Source organism: Pelobates fuscus, chromosome 7, assembly GCF_036172605.1.
Source record: "Pelobates fuscus isolate aPelFus1 chromosome 7, aPelFus1.pri, whole genome shotgun sequence".
Classification (NCBI taxonomy): domain Eukaryota; kingdom Metazoa; phylum Chordata; class Amphibia; order Anura; family Pelobatidae; genus Pelobates; species Pelobates fuscus.
This window is the reverse complement of record NC_086323.1, coordinates 72,078,534-72,102,465: the sequence shown is the minus strand read 5'-3', so window position 1 is coordinate 72,102,465 and position 23,932 is coordinate 72,078,534. Positions and strand designations below refer to the sequence as shown.

General features: G+C 46.1%; 1 protein-coding gene across 1 annotated transcript; it reads left to right on the top strand.

The window, feature by feature from the left end:
• Positions 1-90: 90 nt before the first annotated feature.
• On the top strand, positions 91-23,596 carry SASS6 (SAS-6 centriolar assembly protein). Its single transcript, XM_063428417.1, has 17 exons — positions 91-473; positions 1,976-2,036; positions 3,019-3,098; positions 3,197-3,301; positions 4,457-4,625; positions 4,722-4,799; positions 7,371-7,490; positions 9,034-9,225; positions 9,353-9,547; positions 9,637-9,726; positions 10,252-10,431; positions 10,856-10,937; positions 11,381-11,466; positions 12,614-12,745; positions 12,839-12,924; positions 20,691-20,785; positions 23,242-23,596. The coding sequence occupies exons 1-17, from the start codon at positions 403-405 to the stop codon at positions 23,307-23,309; spliced, it is 1,890 nt and encodes a 629-aa protein (XP_063284487.1). The 5' UTR covers positions 91-402; the 3' UTR covers positions 23,310-23,596.
• The last annotated feature ends 336 nt before the right edge of the window (positions 23,597-23,932 follow it).

Sequence of the window (23,932 nt, the reverse complement as noted above, 5' to 3'; positions counted from 1 at the left end):
GTGGGCACTGAATTAAAGTGACAGTGTGATTACAGCTGCCTGTTTTGAGGTGGGCACAGAGTGAAAGGTGCAGTGTGGACACAGATTTAAAGGGACCGTGTTGGTACAGCTGACTGTATAGAGGTAGGCACAGCGTGAATGGGACACTGTGGATAGAACTGATTGTGTCTAATCTTTAAAAGTGGATGGAAATAAATCCATAAAGGATAATTAATATAAGGAAAGGATAATTCTGGGAGCAAAATGCACAATGAGTCTGGAAATGAGTAATCCAGATGTGAGTAATAAGTCAGAGGAAATTTTGAATGGGTGACTCTTTTGACAAGGATTAGAGGTGCGTTAGGATGTCTGCACGAGAGTTGTGAAAATATTTGAGATACACAGGAACAGAGACGAGTGAAGATGTCTCACGTTCAGGAACTCCTAAATCGAGACATAAAAGTCCTGCTGAGGAGCCCAGACATTGAGGAGAGGTAATTTATTAGGTTACCATAAAGTGGTGCATGTCAATAATTTCTTGTCCTGTATTTCTCCTCCGCCTGACTTTCTTAGACTCACAGCGGAGTGTAAGTGTCAATCTTGACGGTGCAGGTAATTGGCTTTGTCTATGGAGACTCTTGCATGTGCAAGACTGCAGCAGTGATGTTGGCTTCTGACGTAAAGAGGAGTAGACCGAGGAAGATGGCCGTGCTTGCGAGGGACAGGTTCAGGTAAGTATATCTCATCTTTACCAGTCCTCCGGTCAGTAGACCCCCCAGCGGTGATGTCACCGTTTAGAATTTTTGTGCATTCAGTAAATTCACCAGATAGCGACAGTGCCGCTTTAATGTAGTGGTTCTGGTGTCTATAGCCTGTCCCTTCAGACTTTTTAATGTTAAGAGAAAAGGCAGTATTTACATTGCCACTAGCGGTGCTTCCTAGTCCATTAGTCAATTTGTGCAGCACTTACGTTCAGCATCTCCACCCTGTGCATGGAAGGGCTGATAGTTCCCCATAGAGATGCATTGATTTAATCCAGTCTATGAGGAGAAGCTGTTTGGCACAGCGTGGCGTTTCTGCCGCGCATGCACAATAGCCTCCTAGTGCTTTCCTATGGGAAAGCATTAGATTGGCTGAGATCATCAAGATTGCAAAACCAGCACAGCATGGGTGAAAAGGTGAGTAAAAACACCTTTCCTGTAAGATTGGAGGGGGGCTGGTAACCTACACACACACACTCACTGACACATATTCACATTTTATTATTTGTTTTATTTGAATTTGAGTCCAGCCACTCCTCCTTACCTTTTGGCAGAGCTGGAGTGGATTTGTTCCTGGGGTCCACTGTGGCTGCTTTGATCCTGTAATCTTCAAGCTCTTCTTTCTTTGCTTCCTTGTGCGCTGTTTAGTGATGCCGGCGCCACAGCACCCTCACCGCCTGCTTCCATTGCTCACTGCTGCCCATCTCAGGGGGGCCTAAGGTGGCCAGTGCTGAATAGGCTGACCAACACCCAGGTGCCAGCACAAAATTCCTAGTCTCCATGCCCTGCATTAAAAACATCCTCTGAATGTCTCACAAGTTCAGGTCCACCAGAAGCAACTCCCCTTATGAACTAAGTTGGGAGGTGGTAGTCCTATGGTTAAAGTACCTCCAAAATGGCACTCCAAAAACTTGGTTCAGACCAGTACTGATAAATGATAAAGCTAGCACACCACAAATGCCATGCATACTTTACTAGCTTCCATAATCTAACATTACTTGCCATATATGTGCAATGATTATGTGCAGGTAACGCACTGAAAAAAATATTGCTGTGTATCTCTGTGCTTTCTGTTATTTATTTAAAAATATTTGTAAAATATACAATACATTTATAAATAGACAAAGATCAGTATGCCATTGACTTTTTCTACCCAGATGTAATACTTGACATTTGTAGAATCTGTGTGGTATAAAAAAAAAAAACCTCTCAACTTTAAATATTTGCTTCAACAGATGCCTGACTGTCCGAATCTGCATTGAACTACATTCTTCTACAAGTCCAAACCATAAGAAGGTGTGCACTTTCATCGTTTTTCATCTGATTGCCTTTACTCAGATTGCTGTAATTGAAGAGTAACAGCCCAATCTTGGATTTACAGCAACTTCATAACATAAATTTACAGTTTTACGTTATACAAAGTGTGCTGCTTTATGTGTCTGAGCATTGCTGAATAAATATTGCTAATCCTAAAGTTATTTTTCTGAAAGCAAAATTCCCTTTATAATTTATGTTAAAGTATAGTATCCCTCCCAAACTCTTAAAAATAAAAAAGATAAAAAAAAAACTGACCTGTTCTATTAAAGGAACAGTCTAAACACCATTACCACAATATGATATTGCACTGGTCATTGGAATTGTGGGCTGTTGTAACCTTCCCTTGGTTTTGGGTCAAACCATTTTTTAAAAACAGTTTTAACGAAGACTGTGTGGTCCTACGGCACTTGCCATTTGGCCCCCACTTGCCTATTGCTAATGATAAAGTTTCTTTTTTGGCAACATCAGTTTCATCCATATTTGATCATGATTGGCTGAGGGTGTCCGCTAACACCATTGCAGATATTGAGGCACATGAAACGATTGTTTTATCCTTCTTGCTAAGAATCACTCTTTTTATCCCAGATGTTTTACTACTTCTTTAACTTTAGATTTTTTAGGCCATATTTTACTTTAGATCATTGTTAATCCAACAACAGTTGCAACAAAACTCCTATAAGTCTCTAACACTGCAAGTAGAGCTTTGTCTTCTGGAACATTGATCCATTAGAAGTTTCCAGGATTATTCACTTAATTACAAATTCAAAAATAGCCAAAATAGCAGAACAATTATCCAGCTCATTTGTTCTTTCAGCTGGGCTATTAGGTCAAATATTTTAAATAACCAGGCCAGTTTTAGACAATTCATGGTTTAGTCATTAAGAGAAATAATGCATTTCTCCATTTATGAATTAAGGATCTGACTTAGAAAATAGTGTAATTGTATCTTTTCCATCTGCAGGACCTGATAGTTCGGTTGACTGATGACACCGATCCATACTTTCTCTACAATCTTGTTCTTTCTGAGGAGGACTTTCAGAGGTGAGACCAATTGTTTACATACAATGTAAATTGTTTTTTTTTTTTTCTCTATGTGCTGATAATCATCTCCTTCCCTCTCACTCAATGAATGAATGCAGCCTGAAGGTGCAGCAGGGACTGCTCGTGGATTTTTCTGCATTTCCACAGAAGTTCATTGATTTGCTGTATCAATGTATGCAAGATGAGAGCAAGGAGAATCCAAGGTACAAGCAGTTTTAATCCAATACCACCTCTTCGTGTATATAATTTAGCCTGGGTAGCCCGCAATGTGTTGCAGAATTACAATTACCAAGATGCTCTATTTGAATAGAAATTAGCAAAGCTCTATAGTTGTCGACTTGCATTTATTTACTTTTATCACATTTGGAAGGCTATCCCATTTTAAGAGAGATGCCATGTAGCTCTTCCCATAAACTGAAACTGTTGGTTAGGATTTTATTAGTTGTATGGATCACTATCCCACATCCCTATGGACATTTAAATAACAGCGGTTTTTATTACCATTGTAGTAGCATTAGATTAGATTAAAGTGTAAGCTTATCTGCCACGTCAGGCGAGTTGTATGCTAGATGCTTAAGGAGACAGAAAGGGACTTTCTTAGAAACCTCTACATAATTATTCACTCTTAATAAGGTACACATGCATTGGGCTCCAGCACTGTACTGTGGCTGTGCAATGCAAATAAAAACACCCACAAATAAGCCCTGCACTCAAACTCCCACACTCTTGTCTGGCAATAATGGCCTTGGCATTCATCAACCCAAATACAGTAGTATTTAGTAGTACAGTATCGGTAACGTATACTGAAGCTGTGTTTTCACACTAGCTCATATAGAAGCTGTTTTTGTCTAATGCTGAAATGGACTAGCAAGAGTATCCAGAATAATACAGTACTGTACACTCTATGAAATAAATCTGTTGGTGTGATAAAAGGCCCAGGTACCAGTAATCAATGCCACATACCTTGATATGAACATGTGTCAACATGGGCTTAGAAATCAGGCTTTTGAACACATGTTGTATGCAGCTGTGGACTTCAATTAGTCACCCAGGAAGGAATGTTTATTAACCATGGGTTCTTGCCTCTCTGTTTTCAGAACTGTAGTATATAGACAGATTTGACACATCAGTATCACTGTTTTATAAACATCCAACTCTGAAGGCATAAAACATACCTAAATCTCATCTGCTCAATAATAACTTATGATGTGTTTTACAATTTCCCAAAATTGAAAAATAAATAAGGGGATTCTGTATCATCTCCATCCATCAATATTGGTTGCAGTAGTTGATTTCAGTGTTAACTGGAGAATGTATTATTGCAGTTTTTGTAGTTCATACTGTCATTTATTTTTCAGATTCCTCTTGCAGTTGTCTTCTTCCTCAGTTCTGGGTGGGTCGCATGCTCAACTGGATGTCATTGAAAAAAATGCATTTAAGCATTTGACACACCTATCCCTTCGAATGTTGCCAGCAACTGACATTGAAATCAAAGGTTATCTGGCCAAATGTCTGCGTTACACTACGGTACAGTTCCTTGAGAATAGCATTAAAATGTCTTGTTACTTGGTGTAATCTAAATGTTCATCAAATAAAGATAGCATTTATTTTCTTATGCTGCAGGAGGAAAAAAACATGTTTCAAAAAAAGCTGAAAAAAACAGAAGAGGACTTTAACCGGCAGATGATATCCGCTCAGCAGGTAGTAATATTTGTGTATCTGTCAGAATGTTAATTCACATCAGAGACCAGCGTGGCTCTTAGAGATTAAAAGGGAACCGTCCTGTCAGATTTTTTTTTTTTTTTAATTCTTTATTTTGTTGGTGCGTTGCATAGACATATTAACGCTTCAAAGCATCAGCAATACAGTTAAGATGATAGTACAAGATCATATTACTTGTTAGGGTATCGGCACCGTTTTATATGGTAGTTAAACAAGGTAACACGAGTCAAGATTACATTTACAAATGACAGGTTGAGGGGGTGATGAAGGACTCGATCTAGAGATAGCATGAGGGTTGTGTTTTGCATGTTGAACTGGGAGAGTAGAGTAAGAGTGAGGGGTGAAGTAAGGAGTGTGACCAGTGGTGCCCGTTGCCCTTCTCCATGCTAGTAGTGTAGGTCTGAGCACCTCTGGTGTTGAGGTTCTCCTCTGTGTGGGGTGCCCCTAACCATGGGGGTGGCGGGGGTATATAAAACTTGTTTGCCAGCGGGGATCGTCGGTCTGTGACCACGTGTAGGTGCGGTATATTAGACACCTTTTAAGGCCGTGTCAGGCTATATCGCTCGTGCTGCGTTACAGCATGTATGTCATGGTTGGCAGGGTGGTCAAGAGAGTGAGAGAGCTGTAGAACATTTGTAGGTAACATGAAAGAAAAAGAAAACAAAAACAAGCAAACATAAAGGAAACGCAGGCACACCATGGGTAACAGCCTTGGTGCAATGTTCTGTAGTATGTTATATAGTCAGGTTGGTGGGGGCGCGGCTGCACCAGTTCTTGGTTCAAATATCGCAATGTTAGCTGGATCCCAGCCTCCAGGGTTCGGCGGCCCAGATGGGATAGCGGTGGGCATGTGTAGACCCAGTGCAGTCAGGAGCGTTGGTCCTTCAGAGACAGTTCCCAGCTTGTGTGTGGCTCCTTCGTGGGATACCAGTAGGGATCGTGGGGTCCCCCATCTGCTTGTCAGATTTTTAATAGTATGTTTACTTACTATTCACTAAAGTGTGTATTGTCAGGAATTTACTGTGAATTTCAAATTTATGTCCAAATAGCTGAAGGAGGGGGTGGGTGGTAGGGATTCTCCAACTCAACTATGTTTCCAGTTTGGCCACTTTGACATTCAATTTCAAATTTAGATAGGATTATTTGCCTTGCATTTCACATGCACTTAACACACTATTCACTAGTCACTTTGAGATCATTTTTGTATCGTACTTCCATTTGGTCAGTTTTAAAGGGAGAGAGGACAGTAGAGTAGGCTGTCTGCAATTGCTGCATACAGCGGAGGTATTACACCTGTTTGTCATTCACTGTCTATTATAGATATAATACATTCTTTCATAGAAAATTAAGCACTGCATGCCAGCTCCCATTAGTCCTGGGTTTCAGCAATGACTATAGTACACATCAGCCCCAATACATACAATAAAAACCAAAGAAAAAAGTTACTTGCACACAATCCAAAATCCCTATGCACATTTAAATAACTGGAGGTCCAGTTGGTCACTCTAATGGTCATTTAAATGTAAGCTAACCTGCATCTTCAAGGCAAACCGCAGGGCTTAATTTTATGCTGTTGTCAGATGCCACATTTGCATAGGATTCACGTTAGTCACCTGAAACTCTTGTTCTAAGCTGGCTTATGATGCCTCAATGATGCAGCTGGAAGTGGAGTTACATGTCTGACAGCAGAGTTAAACTCTGTATGTGCAGCGTTTCATAGTAAAATGCTTTGCATAATCATTCCAGGCACCTTCAAATCACTTAAGTGGCCATGATGCTTGGTGTAATCCTTTTAGCCAAATGTAATAAATTAAGAACAATACTGGTACAGTGGTACCTCGGTTTACGTATTTAATGCCTTCTCTGAGGCGTTTCTTATTGCGAAAAATATGTAAACCGAAACGTGGTTTCCCATATGCATTAAAAAACAATTAATCCGTTCTGGAGGTCAGAAAAAAGTCAAAATGATCTGGCATGGAAACCAACCCGCAATGCAGAACACACAATAAAAGGCATGCAAACGACAAAGCTCAGCTCCCTACCTTTCCACAGCTTGAGAAATGCCCAAAAAAGTAACAAAACCGCTGCAAAAAATTCCAGAATGGCTCCAAAACTCAATGCAAAAACCGCTCCAACACCTCCACACTTGACATCATATGCTACCCACAGACTCCAGCATGCACGGGGGCAGCGCTATAAACCTCCCAGAGGCAATGCATCCAGGGAAACTTGATTTGTATTGTGAAATAAATTTTGAAACCGAGGCATTATTTTCAATGGATTTTAATTTGTAAACCAAAAATTATGTTAACCGAGGCACCACTGTACTTAATTCATGGGCAACATGTCTGTTTTATTTTTACCGCCACTATGCCTTTATAGCTTTACATATTTCACTTCACCTTTTAGTGATCTATAACACATTGTTGTGAGTTGAATCATTCTGATATTCATGAGACTTATTTTTTTTTTTTCCTTTTTCACCAAGGAGGATTTTAGTTTGAATAGATCTCTCCAGTAGCTAACCTACACCGTTTACTTTTTCCATAGAGCCTGTCTGAAAAAAGTCAAGAGCTGGAAAGAATAAAGTGTGAGTCTTCAACTAAGATTGCATCGTTGACGAGTCAGCAAACAGTTGAGCTAGCAAAAGAGAGAGAAAATGCTCAGAAGGTATACGTTAAATTATTTGTTTTGTAATGTTTCATTGTATGATATTAAGGGATCTATTCAATGGAACTTGTTATTTAGAAGGAAATGAGGAAAACCAGCATTATGAAAAGGGATCCAGGGCAAATTAACATAACTATACAGGTTAAACAGTCTGTATTCTCATTTCTCATTTGTGGTGTACTAAGATTCTGAACCTATGGTACACTGAAATAAGTTTGAGAAGTTGATGGGAAAAAAATAGGAAAACTTAGATGGAAAGCAAGTTCATACTCGATGATGTCATGCATTGCATGTGTGCGTTCCATCATGGCGACGGTCAGGATGTCGATGGGATGATTTCAAATAGTGAATTCTGTAGCTTTGCTGATTTTGCTTAATTGAGGATGTTATCTCTATCACTTCACTACAATTCACTATTGATCAATCTCTTTAATATTTATTATCAGAAAATGACAGCTAATTTTGGCACCATTGTGGCTATGGTGCCAGCGGTCCCCTGACATTGTCTTATGGTAAGTAGTCTAATTGTGTGACACTTACCTGAGTCCCCTGGGCTGCTGACAGTCCCTGCTTCTGCATTGGTGACATCCATTCAACCCGTTTTAGACAGAATTGATTGGCTGCTGATACAAATATAGGCCAAATTGGTATATCTTAAGTAGAAGGTGAGCTATCACTTTAGCTACATCAAAGAGATGGCTGGAACATGGGTGCCAAAGGGCCCTGATAACATTTTGGCTACTAACCCTAAAATAGCACTACAGGGGAATCCTGACACGTTTGAACAAAATTACCTCTGCTTTTTCATGCACTATATGAACAGTGCATGCCAAAAACAATTTTAAAAATGGAAGAATAAAATATCCCTTTTAGAATTCTCCACTGAATAGTTTAGTGGGTTTACTCTCCATTTACCCATATCCTGGTTAACTCTTTAGTGAACAGGGCTGGTTTTTAAGCTTCTGTCAGAGCCCTGGTCAAGAGCATGTGACCATATAGTGCATGCATGCGCTGTATGGAAACTTTTTACAAAATTTGATCTAGAGCATCTGACATGAAAGTCTTTCCTACACGCGCAACTTTCAGACACTCTCAGAGCTGAGAGAAGGCTTAGGCTGCTTTATTTACCGTCAACATTGCAATAATGCAAAGTTGGGAATATGTTTAGAGTGAACCTTTAAGATTAGAGTGATTATTTTTAGAACAATAGACACAAAACATTGTACACCCTGTTCCTATTATTAGTGGAATTCAACCCTAAGGTATGCATTTTTAATATGTTGCTCGATTTAAATGGCCATCTCACATTAATTAAGATTAATTTTATTTTATGGTTTGCACTGTGTACAAAGGCTTAAAACATTGATTCACTATGGTAGTGGACTTTGGTCAAAGAAGAGATTAAAATGAAACCATTGTGTATATCATCATATTGCTTTTATATTACTTTATTTATGGTTTCATATAAACTTTTATTTGTCCCTATCCAGCAGTCATGCCTTGTATGTGCCTTATATATTTACATTCCTTTGTTTGCCCTCAGGCTTATGCACAGTTAGTGCAGCAGCATGAACAACAGAAAAATGAGTTGGAGAATTCTTTTCAGAGGAACACACAGCAGATGCAGAGCCGACTCACAGAACTGGAAATTTCCAACAAGGAACAGCTTGAGAAGCGATTCAAGGCAGAAGCTACTATCCGCGAACTCCGAGCCAAAAACCAGGGCCTGGAAGAGGTAATGCAATTTCTTTCTATGATACAGATGTGATCTGCAGTTAACTTTTTCTCTTGCAACAGTTGTTTTTGTTTTTTTGTGCTTTCCCTTTTCGTAATGTGATGTTAACCTCTCATGCTCTTTTCAGGAATCCCAAAGGTCACAGCAGAAAATTGTATCCCTGCAGAGGGAAAACTCTACATTGGACACAGAATGCCATGAGAAAGAGAAGGAGGTAAACCGACTGCAGACACGTTTGGCTGTTCTTGAACAAGAACTAAGGGACAAAGAGCAGCTGGTGCTTCGAAGCAATGAAGTTCTCAAAGCAACCCAGGAGCAAAAGGTTAAAAAGTGAACTGTTTGTATAGATATTACACAAATTGACAGAAGAGTGCATTTTGAAGCTTATATATGTGTACGTCTTGTTTCTAGGCAAGCCTTGAAGAAAGTTCTGAGAAGAGACAAGTGCAGATTGGAAAATTAGAGGCAACAATAAAATCCTTATCTGCAGAGCTCCTCAAGGTGAGAACCTGGAACATGGTGAATAGTGTTGGCACACAGTATTATTGATATAATGCTATAACCAGCCATATAACCCTGGATTAAAGGTTTGTAATGTACCTGTGAACTTTTTCAGTCCTGTGTAACAATCTTGAAAATTAAAAAAAAAAAAAAAAAAATAGAGCAAGTATTTATGGATACAAAAATGCTGGTCTTTAGTTTGGACAACTTCAGCATTATAACTACTATTATAGTAGATGTTGTGCAAGGAAGCTATGGCCGTGCCTCATATTTTTGTTAAGGCTGTTGTTAAAGGGATTTATATTAAGAAATTGACGGTTTACATAGCTGTATTAGCTACAAAGTTTGATTAAAAAATGTGTTGTTTTTTTTGTTGTTGTTTTTTTGTACCATTCCACTCAACACCCCCTTTTTTTTTTTGTCCTAATAACCATTTTTACAATCTGCAATAAAGGCAAAGACAAACAATAATTCTTACTTCCGTGTAACTAATAATGCCATCTTATTTCTATAAATGTTTGAAAGGCAAATGACATAATAAAAAAGCTGCAAGTAGACCTGAAGCGCATGATGGGAAAGTTGAAACTGAAGAACGCAGTGACTGTGCAGCAAGAGAAGCTACTGGCAGATCACGAGAAAAGACTTCAGGGAGAACAAAAAGAACTACAGGAATCCAAGCAAAGTCTGCGGCTCAGAGACGAAGAGGTAAAATCTAAAGGGGAAAACTAAGCCCATAGGTGGAAATATTTCTTGATATTTTTAGACACGTGAATAGGTTTGTGGCAATCCATGAGATCAAAGAATTGAAGGGAAACTCCAGGGTAATCTGAAAGGCCTCCTATATATCACTGGGGGCATCACCACTGTCCCCCGCTAAAATTGTGGAATTGAGCTATTTATGCCTGCAGCAGTACATCCCTCGTTCATATTTGTATGCCTTGCTAATTAATATTTACTGCGTGAGCAGGGTTGTGGCATCCTATTCATGCATCTATATCTCCAGCTGCCTCATTTAGACTGTAGTGAGAAGGGCCACTTTATCTCAAAACCCAGTTGTGATTGCATGCCATTCATGCTTTAAAGGGCTCTATGATTTAAAACACTTTCCTCACATTTGCTGGCATTTTAGACCGACAAGCTACGTGAACAACTCCAACAAACAGAGCAAAAGCTTCAAGAAAGTAAAGAGCTTCTGAAAAACAATGAGAATGGTAAGTGTGTATTTTATTAACATGATATTTTATAGTGAAACCCCAGACACATTCTGGGAACCAAAACACATTTTAAGAGCATTTTTCTTTATCATCCTTCAACCAGAGGTAATGCATAGTCTTCCATTATCACTTTGCTTGCAAATGTACTGTAATATGCAATTTTTCATGATGGATTCACTTGAATATAATGCTTCTTGAGCTTCCCTGTTATGTGGTCTGTAGCTTACAGGAATGAAGCTGCTAGTCCTGTTAAATTTGTAGTGAAGAACAGTAGTCCCCATCTTCAAGGTATAGGCATTTCTCATGTTCCAATGGCGATATTGAAGAAACCTGGACTATTGGTGTGCCTTGAGGCCTCAGATGGAAACCACTGCTTTATATTATGATCATGGACACATTTTTTTTTTCACTGCATCTCACTGCTAATATTCTCTGTGTAGTTATCAACTGGCTAAACAAGCAGCTTAATGAAAATCAGTGTGGGGTTACCAGTTCCATCAGTGCTGCAGTATCAGCCAATCATCTGGTGAGTTAAATCCATATCTATACATACACATTTGTAACGGTAGTTCCTAGATATTAATAGCCATGGGGATGTTTAGTATTGGGGACAGGGTTGGCAAGGTGGTCTCTGTACCTAGGTCAAAAGAAGACATACGTTCTATCCACCTATGTTAATAAAACTATTGAGCATTGCAGAATGTGCGGCAACCCTTGGCTGAGCACCTTTTACAGACTGTATTATAAATAATTTGAAAACTAATTGCAAATTAAGACCACAATAGTTTTTTTTTTTTTTTTGTGAAAAAAACCCCAAAACTGCTGAATTTGCTATTTTATACAGCTATATTGTCATACGTTTTTGCTTTTCAGTTCTTTTTGTGAGCAAGGGAAGAGAGCAATGGGAGAGTTTAGTTGTGGAAGGTGAGAAAAGAGCAGTATAAGATTTAGAACACGTTGCCGTTGTTAACCCCTTAAGGACCAGACTTCTGGAATAAAAGGGAATCATGACATGTCACACATGTCATGTGTCCTTAAGGGGTTAAAGGGTTGCTCCTACCAAAAAAAGAGAGGAATGAGGCGGTGGCGGGGCGGGTGGAGAAAGAAGCTTACTTTATATCCTGTGCTGCGCTGAGTTCTCCTTGTAGCCCCATCCTTCTTTAGTGATGTCACTGCCCCTCACAGCAGAGGGAAAGAGATCTTGGAAGACGCGGGGAGAGGAGCCCAGCATGCTACGTGTGCTGATGACAGATGTCATATTTCCACAGAGTTCACATTAGCAAGATACAACCTTTTTTGTTTCAGGCTGACTAATTATGCTGATGGAGTAACACAAATGGCAGCACAGGGCTTTATAAGTGTAGCATTTCAAACAAAAATTTTGCCCATACAATCTCAGAGCACCAGGATCCCTTTAAATCACTGAAGTTGTCACGGTACTTGGAGTAACCCTTAAAACGCATTAATAACCAATTAAAGAAAACTTTACTGTACCATCTGAAGTTGATAAGATATGTAAAAATACTAAATGAGTTGGTTGCTTGCCGCAGGAGCCCAGGACCTGTAGTGAAATACAATTATACTATTTTTATTTGTTCTGAGCTAGAGCTAATACTTATAAAATGCTGTTTCTGAAAACATTTTTATTTTACATTCTTTTTCTATCTCTACAGCCTGAGAATAGATTAGCTTTTCATGCCTCACGAGCAAATTACCCACTTCCAGCTTCCTATCCAGTCAGACCCTACATTCCATCAGCTTCTTCATCCCACCAGTCCTCAACTGACGTAAATTCGGGTCAACGGGTAAGGGATTGTCAGACATTTCCAGTGATTAAGAATTTTCTTTCCAATAAAAGTTGTAGTTTGTGTTTTGATTGCTTTCAATCCTATCTACAGGTTCTGTACAGCAATCCACTTCCAAAAGGGCATGTAGAATTACACCAAGGATCTTCTAGACAGTGTTCTAACCCAAATAAGGAGAAGTAAGTGTCTGTTTCCACGTGCACTCCTACAGCCTTCAACAATATGTTCAGGGCTTTTCTTGCATGTGATTAAAGGAACACTATAGGGCAGGGCTTCCCAATTTTTATGGCCCGAGACCCACTTTTCAAAATGGTAATTTTTCGAGACCCACTTGCTTTTTTTAATGCATATTTTAAAAAGTGAACACCATGACAATCCGCTTTAGAGGCATACAATTGGCACACCATAGCAATCCGCTTTAGATGTACACCATGGCAATTGCTTTTAGAGGCATAAATCTGGCACACCATAGCAAACAGCTTAAGAGGCATACAATTGGCACACTATAGCAATCTGCTTTAGAGGCTTACAATTGGCACACCATGGCAATCAGCTTTACAGGCATACAATTGGAACATTATGGCAGCTTTATATGCATAAAATAGGCATACCGTGGCAATCGGCTTTAGATGCATAAAATTGGTACATTATGGCAATCAGTTTTACATGTATAAACTTGGCACACCAGTGCAATCAGTTTTAGAGGCTTACAAATGGCACACTATGGCATCCAGGTTTAGAGGCATACAATTGGAACATCAGGGCAGCTTTAAATACATAAACTTGGCACACCATGGCAATCAGCTTTAGATGCATAAACTTGGCATATAATGGCAATCACTTTTAGATGCATAAACTTGGCACATCATGGCAATCAGCTTCAGAGGCATACAATTGGAAAACAGTCAGATGCATTAAATTGGCACTCCATGGCAATCAGCTTTAAAAGCATACAATTGGCACACCATGGCAATCAGCTTTAGATGCATAAAATTGGCATATCATGGCAGTTTTAGAGGCATAATTTGGCATATCATGGCAGTTTTAGATGCATAATGTTGATATATCATGGAGTTTTAGAGGCAGAAACTTTGCATATCATGGCAATCAGTTTTAGAGGCATACAACTGCTTACTCACAGACTCAGTCAGAATCAGACGTTGTGTCCTGCTCATCCAGGCCCCTCACATTGATTATCCCAGTGGTGGAACTAATGTAGAGAGAGCCCTGGTGCAAGTATGCTTTCTGGGGCCCCCTCTAGTGCAAGTGTGGCCAAAAGGTAGATCTCCATCTGTCGGAGAACTTCAACAATGCTATGCCTGCTGGGAATCTACCATTTGCCCATCGTTGCAGGGTTATATTTGTGAGCAGTGTTTGAGCGTTTAAATGTAAGCATGTTTGTGTATTAAAGGACCACTATAGTGCCAGGAAAACAAACTCGTTTTCCTGGCACTAAAGTGCCCCGAGGGTGTCCCCACCCTCAGGGTCCCATTCCCGCCAAGCACAAGGGAGAGAAAGGGGGTTAAAAACTCACCTTTCTCCAGCGCCGGGCTCCCTCGGCGCTGGGGACTCTCCTCCTTTAGCCGCCATCGGCTGAATGCGCATGCGCGGCAAGAGCCGTGCGCGCATATAGCCAGTCCATAGGAAAGCATTCTCAGCAGGCAGGGTTAATCCTAGATGGACCTGGCACCCAGACCACTCATTAAGCTGAAGTGGTCCTTTAAGTATGTGTGTGCATGTATGGGAGTGTTTGTATGTACTGTTGCCATTGGAATGTAGTGGTGTACTTGTTTGTAATGTTTGCGTCTGAACGCAGGGGTGTTTGAATGTAGTGCTGGACTTTAAATGCAGGTGTGCTTTTTGTGTGTAGTGTCGGTGTTTGAATGAAGGGGTGTTTGTATATCATTTTAGTGTTTTAAATACATGGGTGTGTTTGTATGTAATGTTTGCGTTTGATTGCAGTGCGTGTGTAGTGGACGCAGTGTGTGTATATAAAATATACATATACACAATGTGTGTTTGGATGTAAGCATGTTTTTTGCATGGAGTATGTGTGCAGTGTATACACATACAGATACACACATACAGAGACACACACATACACATACTGATACAGTGATACACACAATGACACTTATTTTCCTACACACGGATACACATACACTCATGTAAACAGATACACACTGACACACAAATACACACACACTGACACAAAAGGAGACTCAGATACACATACACGCAGAGACAGGTGAGGGTGACCGTGTGGTAGGGAGTGTGTGCAGGTAACAGTGTAGGGGGGCAGGGTGAAAAAGGGTTACAGTGGGCGGCGGGCAGGGGGAGAAAGTGTTACAGTGGGTGGGCAGGGGAGAGAAAGGGCTACAGTGTAGGGGGCAGGGGGAGAAAGGGCTACAGTGTAGGGGGCAGGGGGAGAGAGGGCTACAGTGGGGGGAGAGAGGGCTACAGTGGGGGCAGGGGGGGAGAGAGGGCTACAGTGGGGGCAGGGGGGGAGAGAGGGCTACAGTGGGGGCAGAGGGGGAGAGAGGGCTACAGTGGGGGCGCAGGGGGAGAGGGGGAGGGAGAGGGCTACAGTGGGGGCAGAGGGGGAGAGAGGGCTACAGTGGGGGCAGAGGGGGAGAGAGGGCTACAGTGGGGGCAGAGGGGGAGAGAGGGCTACAGTGGGGGCAGAGGGGGAGAGAGGGCTACAGTGGGGGCAGAGGGGGAGAGAGGGCTACAGTGGGGGCAGAGGGGGAGAGAGGGCTACAGTGGGGGCAGAGGGGGAGAGAGGGCTACAGTGGGGGCAGAGGGGGAGAGAGGGCTACAGTGGGGGCAGAGGGGGAGAGAGGGCTACAGTGGGGGCAGAGGGGGAGAGAGGGCTACAGTGGGGGCAGAGGGGGAGAGAGGGCTACAGCGGGGGCAGAGGGGGAGAGAGGGCTACAGCGGGGGCAGAGGGGGAGAGAGGGCTACAGCGGGGGCAGAGGGGGAGAGAGGGCTACAGCGGGGGCAGAGGGGGAGAGAGGGCTACAGCGGGGGCAGAGGGGGAGAGAGGGCTACAGCGGGGGAGGGGGGGGGCAGAGGGAGAGAGGGCTGGGGGAGGGGGGGCGGGAGGGGGGGGGGGGGGGGGGGGGCTACAGCGGGGGCAGAGGGGGAGAGAGGGCTACAGCGGGGGCAGAGGGGGAGAGAGGGCTACAGCGGGGGCAGAGGGGGAGAGAGGGCTACAGCGGGGGCAGAGGGGGAGAGAGGGCTACAGCGGGGGCAGAGGGGGAGAGAGGGCTACAGCGGGGGCAGAGGGGGAGAGAGGGCTACAGCGGGGGCAGAGGGGGAGAGAGGGCTACAGCGGGGGCAGAGGGGGAGAGAGGGCTACAGCGGGGGCAGAGGGGGAGAGAGGGCTACAGCGGGGGCAGAGGGGGAGAGAGGGCTACAGCGGGGGCAGAGGGGGAGAGAGGGCTACAGCGGGGGCAGAGGGGGAGAGAGGGCTACAGCGGGGGCAGAGGGGGAGAGAGGGCTACAGCGGGGGCAGAGGGGGAGAGAGGGCTACAGCGGGGGCAGAGGGGGAGAGAGGGCTACAGCGGGGGGAGAGGGGGAGAGAGGGCTACAGCGGGGGCAGAGGGGGAGAGAGGGCTACAGCGGGGGCAGAGGGGGAGAGAGGGCTACAGCGGGGGCAGAGGGGGAGAGAGGGCTACAGCGGGGGCAGAGGGGGAGAGAGGGCTACAGCGGGGGCAGAGGGGGAGAGAGGGCTACAGCGGGGGCAGAGGGGGAGAGAGGGCTACAGCGGGGGCAGAGGGGGAGAGAGGGCTACAGCGGGGGCAGAGGGGGAGAGAGGGCTACAGCGGGGGCAGAGGGGGAGAGAGGGCTACAGCGGGGGCAGAGGGGGAGAGAGGGCTACAGCGGGGGCAGAGGGGGAGAGAGGGCTACAGCGGGGGCAGAGGGGGAGAGAGGGCTACAGCGGGGGCAGAGGGGGAGAGAGGGCTACAGCGGGGGCAGAGGGGGAGAGAGGGCTACAGCGGGGGCAGAGGGGGAGAGGGGGAGAGAGGGCTACAGCGGGGGCAGAGGGGGAGAGGGGGAGAGAGGGCTACAGCGGGGGCAGAGGGGGAGAGGGGGAGAGAGGGCTACAGCGGGGGCAGAGGGGGAGAGGGGGAGAGAGGGCTACAGCGGGGGCAGAGGGGGAGAGGGGGAGAGAGGGCTACAGCGGGGGCAGAGGGGGAGAGGGGGAGAGAGGGCTACAGCGGGGGCAGAGGGGGAGAGGGGGAGAGAGGGCTACAGCGGGGGCAGAGGGGGAGAGGGGGAGAGAGGGCTACAGCGGGGGCAGAGGGGGAGAGGGGGAGAGAGGGCTACAGCGGGGGCAGAGGGGGAGAGGGGGAGAGAGGGCTACAGCGGGGGCAGAGGGGGAGAGGGGGAGAGAGGGCTACAGCGGGGGCAGAGGGGGAGAGGGGGAGAGAGGGCTACAGCGGGGGCAGAGGGGGAGAGGGGGAGAGAGGGCTACAGCGGGGGCAGAGGGGGAGAGGGGGAGAGAGGGCTACAGCGGGGGCAGAGGGGGAGAGGGGGAGAGAGGGCTACAGCGGGGGCAGAGGGGGAGAGGGGGAGAGAGGGCTACAGCGGGGGCAGAGGGGGAGAGGGGGAGAGAGGGCTACAGCGGGGGCAGAGGGGGAGAGGGGGAGAGAGGGCTACAGCGGGGGCAGAGGGGGAGAGGGGGAGAGAGGGCTACAGCGGGGGCAGAGGGGGAGAGGGGGAGAGAGGGCTACAGCGGGGGCAGAGGGGGAGAGAGGGCTACAGCGGGGGCAGAGGGGGAGAGAGGGCTACAGCGGGGGCAGAGGGGGAGAGAGGGCTACAGCGGGGGCAGAGGGGGAGAGAGGGCTACAGCGGGGGCAGAGGGGGAGAGAGGGCTACAGCGGGGGCAGAGGGGGAGAGAGGGCTACAGCGGGGGCAGAGGGGGAGAGAGGGCTACAGCGGGGGCAGAGGGGGAGAGAGGGCTACAGCGGGGGCAGAGGGGGAGAGAGGGCTACAGCGGGGGCAGAGGGGGAGAGAGGGCTACAGCGGGGGCAGAGGGGGAGAGAGGGCTACAGCGGGGGCAGAGGGGGAGAGAGGGCTACAGCGGGGGCAGAGGGGGAGAGAGGGCTACAGCGGGGGCAGAGGGGGAGAGAGGGCTACAGCGGGGGCAGAGGGGGAGAGAGGGCTACAGCGGGGGCAGAGGGGGAGAGAGGGCTACAGCGGGGGCAGAGGGGGAGAGAGGGCTACAGCGGGGGCAGAGGGGGAGAGAGGGCTACAGCGGGGGCAGAGGGGGAGAGAGGGCTACAGCGGGGGCAGAGGGGGAGAGAGGGCTACAGCGGGGGCAGAGGGGGAGAGAGGGCTACAGCGGGGGCAGAGGGGGAGAGAGGGCTACAGCGGGGGCAGAGGGGGAGTGAGGGCTACAGCGGGGGGGCAGAGGGGGAGTGAGGGCTAGAGCGGGGGGGCAGAGGGGGAGAGAGGGCTAGAGCGGGGGGGCAGAGGGGGAGAGAGGGCTAGAGCGGGGGGGCAGAGGGGGAGAGAGGGCTAGAGCGGGGGGGCAGAGGGGGAGAGAGGGCTAGAGCGGGGGGGCAGAGGGGGAGAGAGGGCTAGAGCGGGGGGGCAGAGGGGGAGAGAGGGCTAGAGCGGGGGGGCAGAGGGGGAGAGAGGGCTGCAGAGGGGGAGAGAGGGCTAGAGCGGGGGGGCAGAGGGGGAGAGACGGCTAGAGTGGGGGGGGGGCAGGGGGAGAGAGGGCTACAGTGGGGGGGGGCAGGGGGAGAGAGGGCTACAGTGGGGGGGGGCAGGGGGAGAGAGGGCTACAGTGGGGGGGGGCAGGGGGAGAGAGGGCTACAGTGGGGGGGCAGGGGGAGAGGGCTACAGTGGGGGGGGCAGGGGGAGAGAAGGCTACAGTGGGGGGGCAGGAAGAAAATGGGTTACAGTGGGGGAGCAGGCGTTACAGTGTGGGGGGGCAGGGAGAGCAGGGGTTACAGTGGGGAGAGGGGGGCAGGGAGTGAAGGGATTACAGTGTGGGGAGGGGGGCAGGGAGTGAAGGGGTTACAGTGTGGGGAGGGGGGCAGGGAGTGAAGGGGTTACAGTGTGGGTAGGGGGGCAGGGAGTGAAGGGGTTACAGTGTGGGGAGGGGGGCAGGGAGTGAAGGGGTTACAGTGTGGGGAGGGGGGCAGGGAGTGAAGTGGTTACAGTGTGGGGAGGGGGCAGGGAGTGAAGGGGTTACAGTGTGGGGAGGGGGCAGGGAGTGAAGGGGTTACAGTGTGGGGAGGGGGCAGGGAGTGAAGGGGTTACAGTGTGGGGAGGGGGGCAGGGAGTGAAGGGGTTACAGTGTGGGGAGGGGGGCAGGGAGTGAAGGGGTTACAGTGTGGGGAGGGGGGCAGGGAGTGAAGGGGTTACAGTGTGGGGAGGGGGGCAGGGAGTGAAGGGGTTACAGTGTGGGGAGGGGGGCAGGGAGTGAAGGGGTTACAGTGTGGGGAGGGGGGCAGGGAGTGAAGGGGTTACAGTGTGGGGAGGGGGGCAGGGAGTGAAGGGGTTACAGTGTGGGGAGGGGGGCAGGGAGTGAAGGGGTTACAGTGTGGGGAGGGGGGCAGGGAGTGAAGGGGTTACAGTGTGGGGAGGGGGGCAGGGAGTGAAGGGGTTACAGTGTGGGGAGGGGGGCAGGGAGTGAAGGGGTTACAGTGTGGGGAGGGGGCAGGGAGTGAAGGGGTTACAGTGTGGGGAGGGGGGCAGGGAGTGAAGGGGTTACAGTGTGGGGAGGGGGGCAGGGAGTGAAGGGGTTACAGTGTGGGGAGGGGGGCAGGGAGTGAAGGGGTTACAGTGTGGGGAGGGGGCAGGGAGTGAAGGGGTTACAGTGTGGGGGAGGGGGCAGGGAGTGAAGGGGTTACAGTGTGGGGGAGGGGGCAGGGAGTGAAGGGGTTACAGAGGGGGGAGGGGGGCAGGGAGTGAAGGGGTTACAGGGTGGGGAGGGGGCAGGGAGTGAAGGGGTTACAGTTGGGGGGGGGGGGGGTTGGGAGAAAATTATTTACATTAGGGGGCAGGATCTGGGGGCTGTGTCCTACCTTCATTTAATTCCCTGGTGGTCCAGTGGGGTAACTCTCCGGTCTGCAGCTCCGCCGGGTGCAGAGCTGCAGACAGTGTAATAAAAGTCTCGCGAGCTCCCTGAGTGTTGCCATGGCAACGCTCTGGGAGCTCGCGAGACTTCTATCACACGGTCTGCAGCTCTGCACCCGGCGGAGCTGCAGACCGGAGTTGCTGGGCAGACTGACTGGAGGGAGCCCGGCGGCATACAGGGCAAGCCGCCTGGCTCCCTCCTGGTGTCAGTCTGCCTGACTGCCCGGCGGCCCTGGATGTGTGGGTCAGCGCGACCCACTGGGAATCGCCCTGCGACCCACCAGTGGGTCGCGACCCACACTTTGGGAACCGCTGCTATAGGGTAATTAAGGCCCCCATCCTGCTCGGCTGAAGGAGTTAAAACGGCTTAATCCAGCGCCAGGCTCCCTCAGCGCTGGTGTCCTCTCCACCCCCTGCGGACGTCAGCTCCCGAGTGGAGCCGAATGCGCGGCCGGAACCACACGTGCATTCAAACCGCTCATAGGAAAGCATTTCCTATGGACGTTTTGCGTGCTCAATGCAATTTTCGCATTGAGAATCGCTGAATGGGCCTCTAGTGGCTGTCAGGGAGACAGCTACTAGAGGCTGGATTAACCCTGCAGTGTAAACATAGCAGTTTTTTCTGAAACTGCTATGTTTTCAGCTGCAGGGTTAGGACTAGGGGGACCTGGCACCCAGACCACTTCATTGAGTTGAAGCGGTCTGAGTGCCTATAGTGGCCCTTTAATGCAGCTGTTTTACCAATGTTTCGTATAATTTTTAAAATCTGTATTTACCTCAGTGGAAGGATTAATGAAGCCTCTATATTCTTGTAGCTAAACTTTGGTTTGATATTTCTTTGTTTCAGTGGGGAGATTTTAGGTTTGGATCTCAAGTACCTGAAGAAGAGAGAATTTGGAAACTCTCTACAAGGACTTAACCAGAATGTAGCTTCAGGAAAATGTAAGGTGAACATGTTCAAAAGCGTTCTTGAAAAATTAGTCACAGTGCTCCACTTTAGTTAGCGTATTCTGTATCAACAAGAATTTTCAACTTGAAAATGTAAGGGTTACCGTATATACTCGAGTATAAGCCGACCCGAATATAAGCCGAGGCCCCTAATTTTACCCGAAAAAACTGGGAAAACTTATTGACTCGAGTATAAGACTAGGGTGGTAAATGCAGCAGCTACTGGTAAATTTCTAAATAAAATTAGATCCTAAAATTAATTGAATATGTATTTACAGTGTGTGTATAATGAATGCAGTGTGTGTGTATGAATGCAGTGTGAGTGTATGAATGCAGCGTGTGTGTATGAGTGCAGCGTGTGTGTATGAATGCAGTGTGTGTATGAATGCAGCGTGTGTGTATGAATGCAGTGTGTGTATGAGTGCAGTGTGTGTATGAGTGCAGTGTGTGTATGAGTGCAGTGTGTGTATGAATGCAGCGTGTGTGTATGAATGCAGTGTGTGTGTATGAATGCAGCGTGTGTATGAATGCAGCGTGTGTATGAATGCAGTGTGAGTGTATGAGTGCAGTGTGAGTGTATGAGTGCAGTGTGTGTATGAATGCAGTGTGAGTGTATGAATGCAGTGTGAGTGTATGAATGCAGTGTATGAGTGCAGTGTGTGTGTATGAGTGCAGTGTGTGTGTGTGTGTGTGTGTGTGTGTGTGTTGCAGAGCCTTGCTGGGGGGTGGGCATTTTTTTTTTATTATTTTAATTTTTTTACTATTATTTATTATTATTTTTATTTATTTAATGTAATTATTATTATTTATTATTTAATTATTATAATTTTTTTTATTATTACTAAAAAAAAATTTCGTCCCCCCTCCCTGCTTGATACATGGCAGGGAGGGGGGCTCTCCTTCCCTGGTGGTCCAGCATTGGTAGTTCAGTGGGGGGAACGGGGGGCTGGCAGAGCTGTAACTTACCTGTCCTGCAGCCCCTGTCAGCTCTCTCCTCCTCCGCGCGGTCTGTGCAGCTCCCTCTGTCAGCTCCCAGTGTAAGTCTCGCGAGAGCCGCGGCTCTCGCGAGACTTACACTGGGAGCTGACCGAGGTGCTGAACGGACGGCGCGGAGGAGGAGGGAGCTGACAGGAGCTGCAGGAGAGGTAAGTACAGCTCTGCCAGCCCCCCTCTCCCCCGGTCTGTATTATGGCAATGCAAATTGCCATAATACAGACTATTGACTCGAGTATAAGCCGAGTTGGGGTTTTTTAGCACAAAAAATGTGCTAAAAAACTCGGCTTATACTCGAGTATATACGGTACTTTTTCTCTCCCTCTTTTCAAGAGACACAATGATTTTGCTTGTAGAACTTTATTTAAATTTCAGTTTGCGGTTCACCATGGTACACAAACAGAAGCGCATATTATTATTTTTTTAAAATTTATTTTAAACTAAATAGGTTTCTATTTAAAATTGGTTCTTTATAAGCTAACATCAGAAACACAGAATGTGACAGATGAGAACAGTTTGGGCCATCTAATCTGCCCAACTTTCTAAATACTTTAATTAGTCCCTGGCTTTATATTATACCTAGGATAGCTTTATACCTACCCCACGCATGCTTAAATTCCTTCACTGTGATAACCTCTACCACTTCAGCTGGAAGGCTATTCCTTGCATCCACTACCCATTCTGCAAGGTAATATTTCCTGAAATTATGTTTAAACCCATGTCCTTGTTGTGGTAGTTCTTCTTATTTTAAATAGTCTCCTTTTTTACAGTGTTGATTCCCTTTAATGTTTTTATCATATCCCCCTGTCTCGTTTTTCCTCCAAGCTATACATTAAGATGCATAGATCTGTGCAGCGATAAAATGGGTGTTTTTTTTTTTTTTTACTAGTGCCCAATGCATTTCTTTTTATTGCATTGTAAACATGTACCTTTTGATTCAGTTTTCTGGTAAAAAATAACAAATATAATATTATTGAGAATTATGCAATTGATCTTATACTTATGGCAGAAAATTTTGTAAATGTAATTGCACTGTCTTTTATGTTTAATATTTAAAAGCTTCAATAATAAAAAAGAAAAAAAAAAAAAGTACCTTTTTGAAGTTATTTTCTGAGACCTAAATCCAGGCTGGCACCCTCCAGGAACCCTTGACCACCAGCAAAAGTACATTGAAATGCCCATTTTCAAAAAGTGTAATCATTTTGTTCATGACCTGTGCTGTGCTCTTGGCCTGTTTTCTTCCATTCTTACTTTGCTTGCATGGGGCTTATGAAATATAATTCACATTTTCATAACACACTTTATAATGGAGATATAGAACAGTAGGTAGAATATGAAAAGTCCAATTAAATGACGTGTGTGTGCGCAACAGGTTAAAAATGTATTTTACAAAAATAATGTCTGAATGGTATATTAATATTGAACTGACCTTTAACTGTTGTTTCTTCTCTTTACAGCAGCACAAATTAGAACTGTGAATTCCCTTACTCACTCAGCATACTTCCCTAACCAAGCACCTTCCTGATAGCCTTGATGACTTTAGCATATTGCCATTCTTGTGCAGACTTGCCAATCTATGCATTTGCCAGAAAAAGCAGTTTATATGGATTTATTTTGTGAGATGAAGAATGGACATTCTGCCCAGTGTGCAGGAAAATTGAAATGCCATGGACCTTCACATTGTATCAGTAATTCTATTTATACAACTTGCACATATGTGTATTATTAGCATTGCTCAGCAAAATGTTTCCTCTGCCTCGATCTTATGCTATTATGTTCTTTCAAAAAGTTAATTTAAAAAAAATATATATTTTTTATATACCTCCATAGTGTAAAACTGTTGTAAACGGCAGATCACATAAGTTCCAGTTCAAAACAAACCTGTTCACATGCTTCTAAGGTTACAATTCTTATTTATTCCAAGAATTTGTTTTGATTTCTGCCACGCATCATGGGGAGTTTCACTTTAATGTTCTTTACTACAAGGTCACTTACAAGCGCTGGTCATTTTATGATCAAATCAATTTTTTTTGACACTTGCATTGATATTTTACAAGCATATCCAGTAGGGTGATTAAATGCTTCATCTGCATTGTCAAGCTTGTGAGTTACTGCACACTTTTTTGTAATATTATATATAAAAATAGA

Coding starts and splice junctions, on each gene's coding strand:
- SASS6 (XM_063428417.1), top strand. CDS start 403: ATGTCTCACGTTCAGGAACTCCTAAATCGAGACATAAAAGTCCTGCTG. Junction 474..1,975: donor AGCCCAGACATTGAGGAGAG/GTAATTTATTAG, acceptor TTGCTTCAACAG/ATGCCTGACTGTCCGAATCT. Junction 12,925..20,690: donor TCTAACCCAAATAAGGAGAA/GTAAGTGTCTGT, acceptor TCTTTGTTTCAG/TGGGGAGATTTTAGGTTTGG.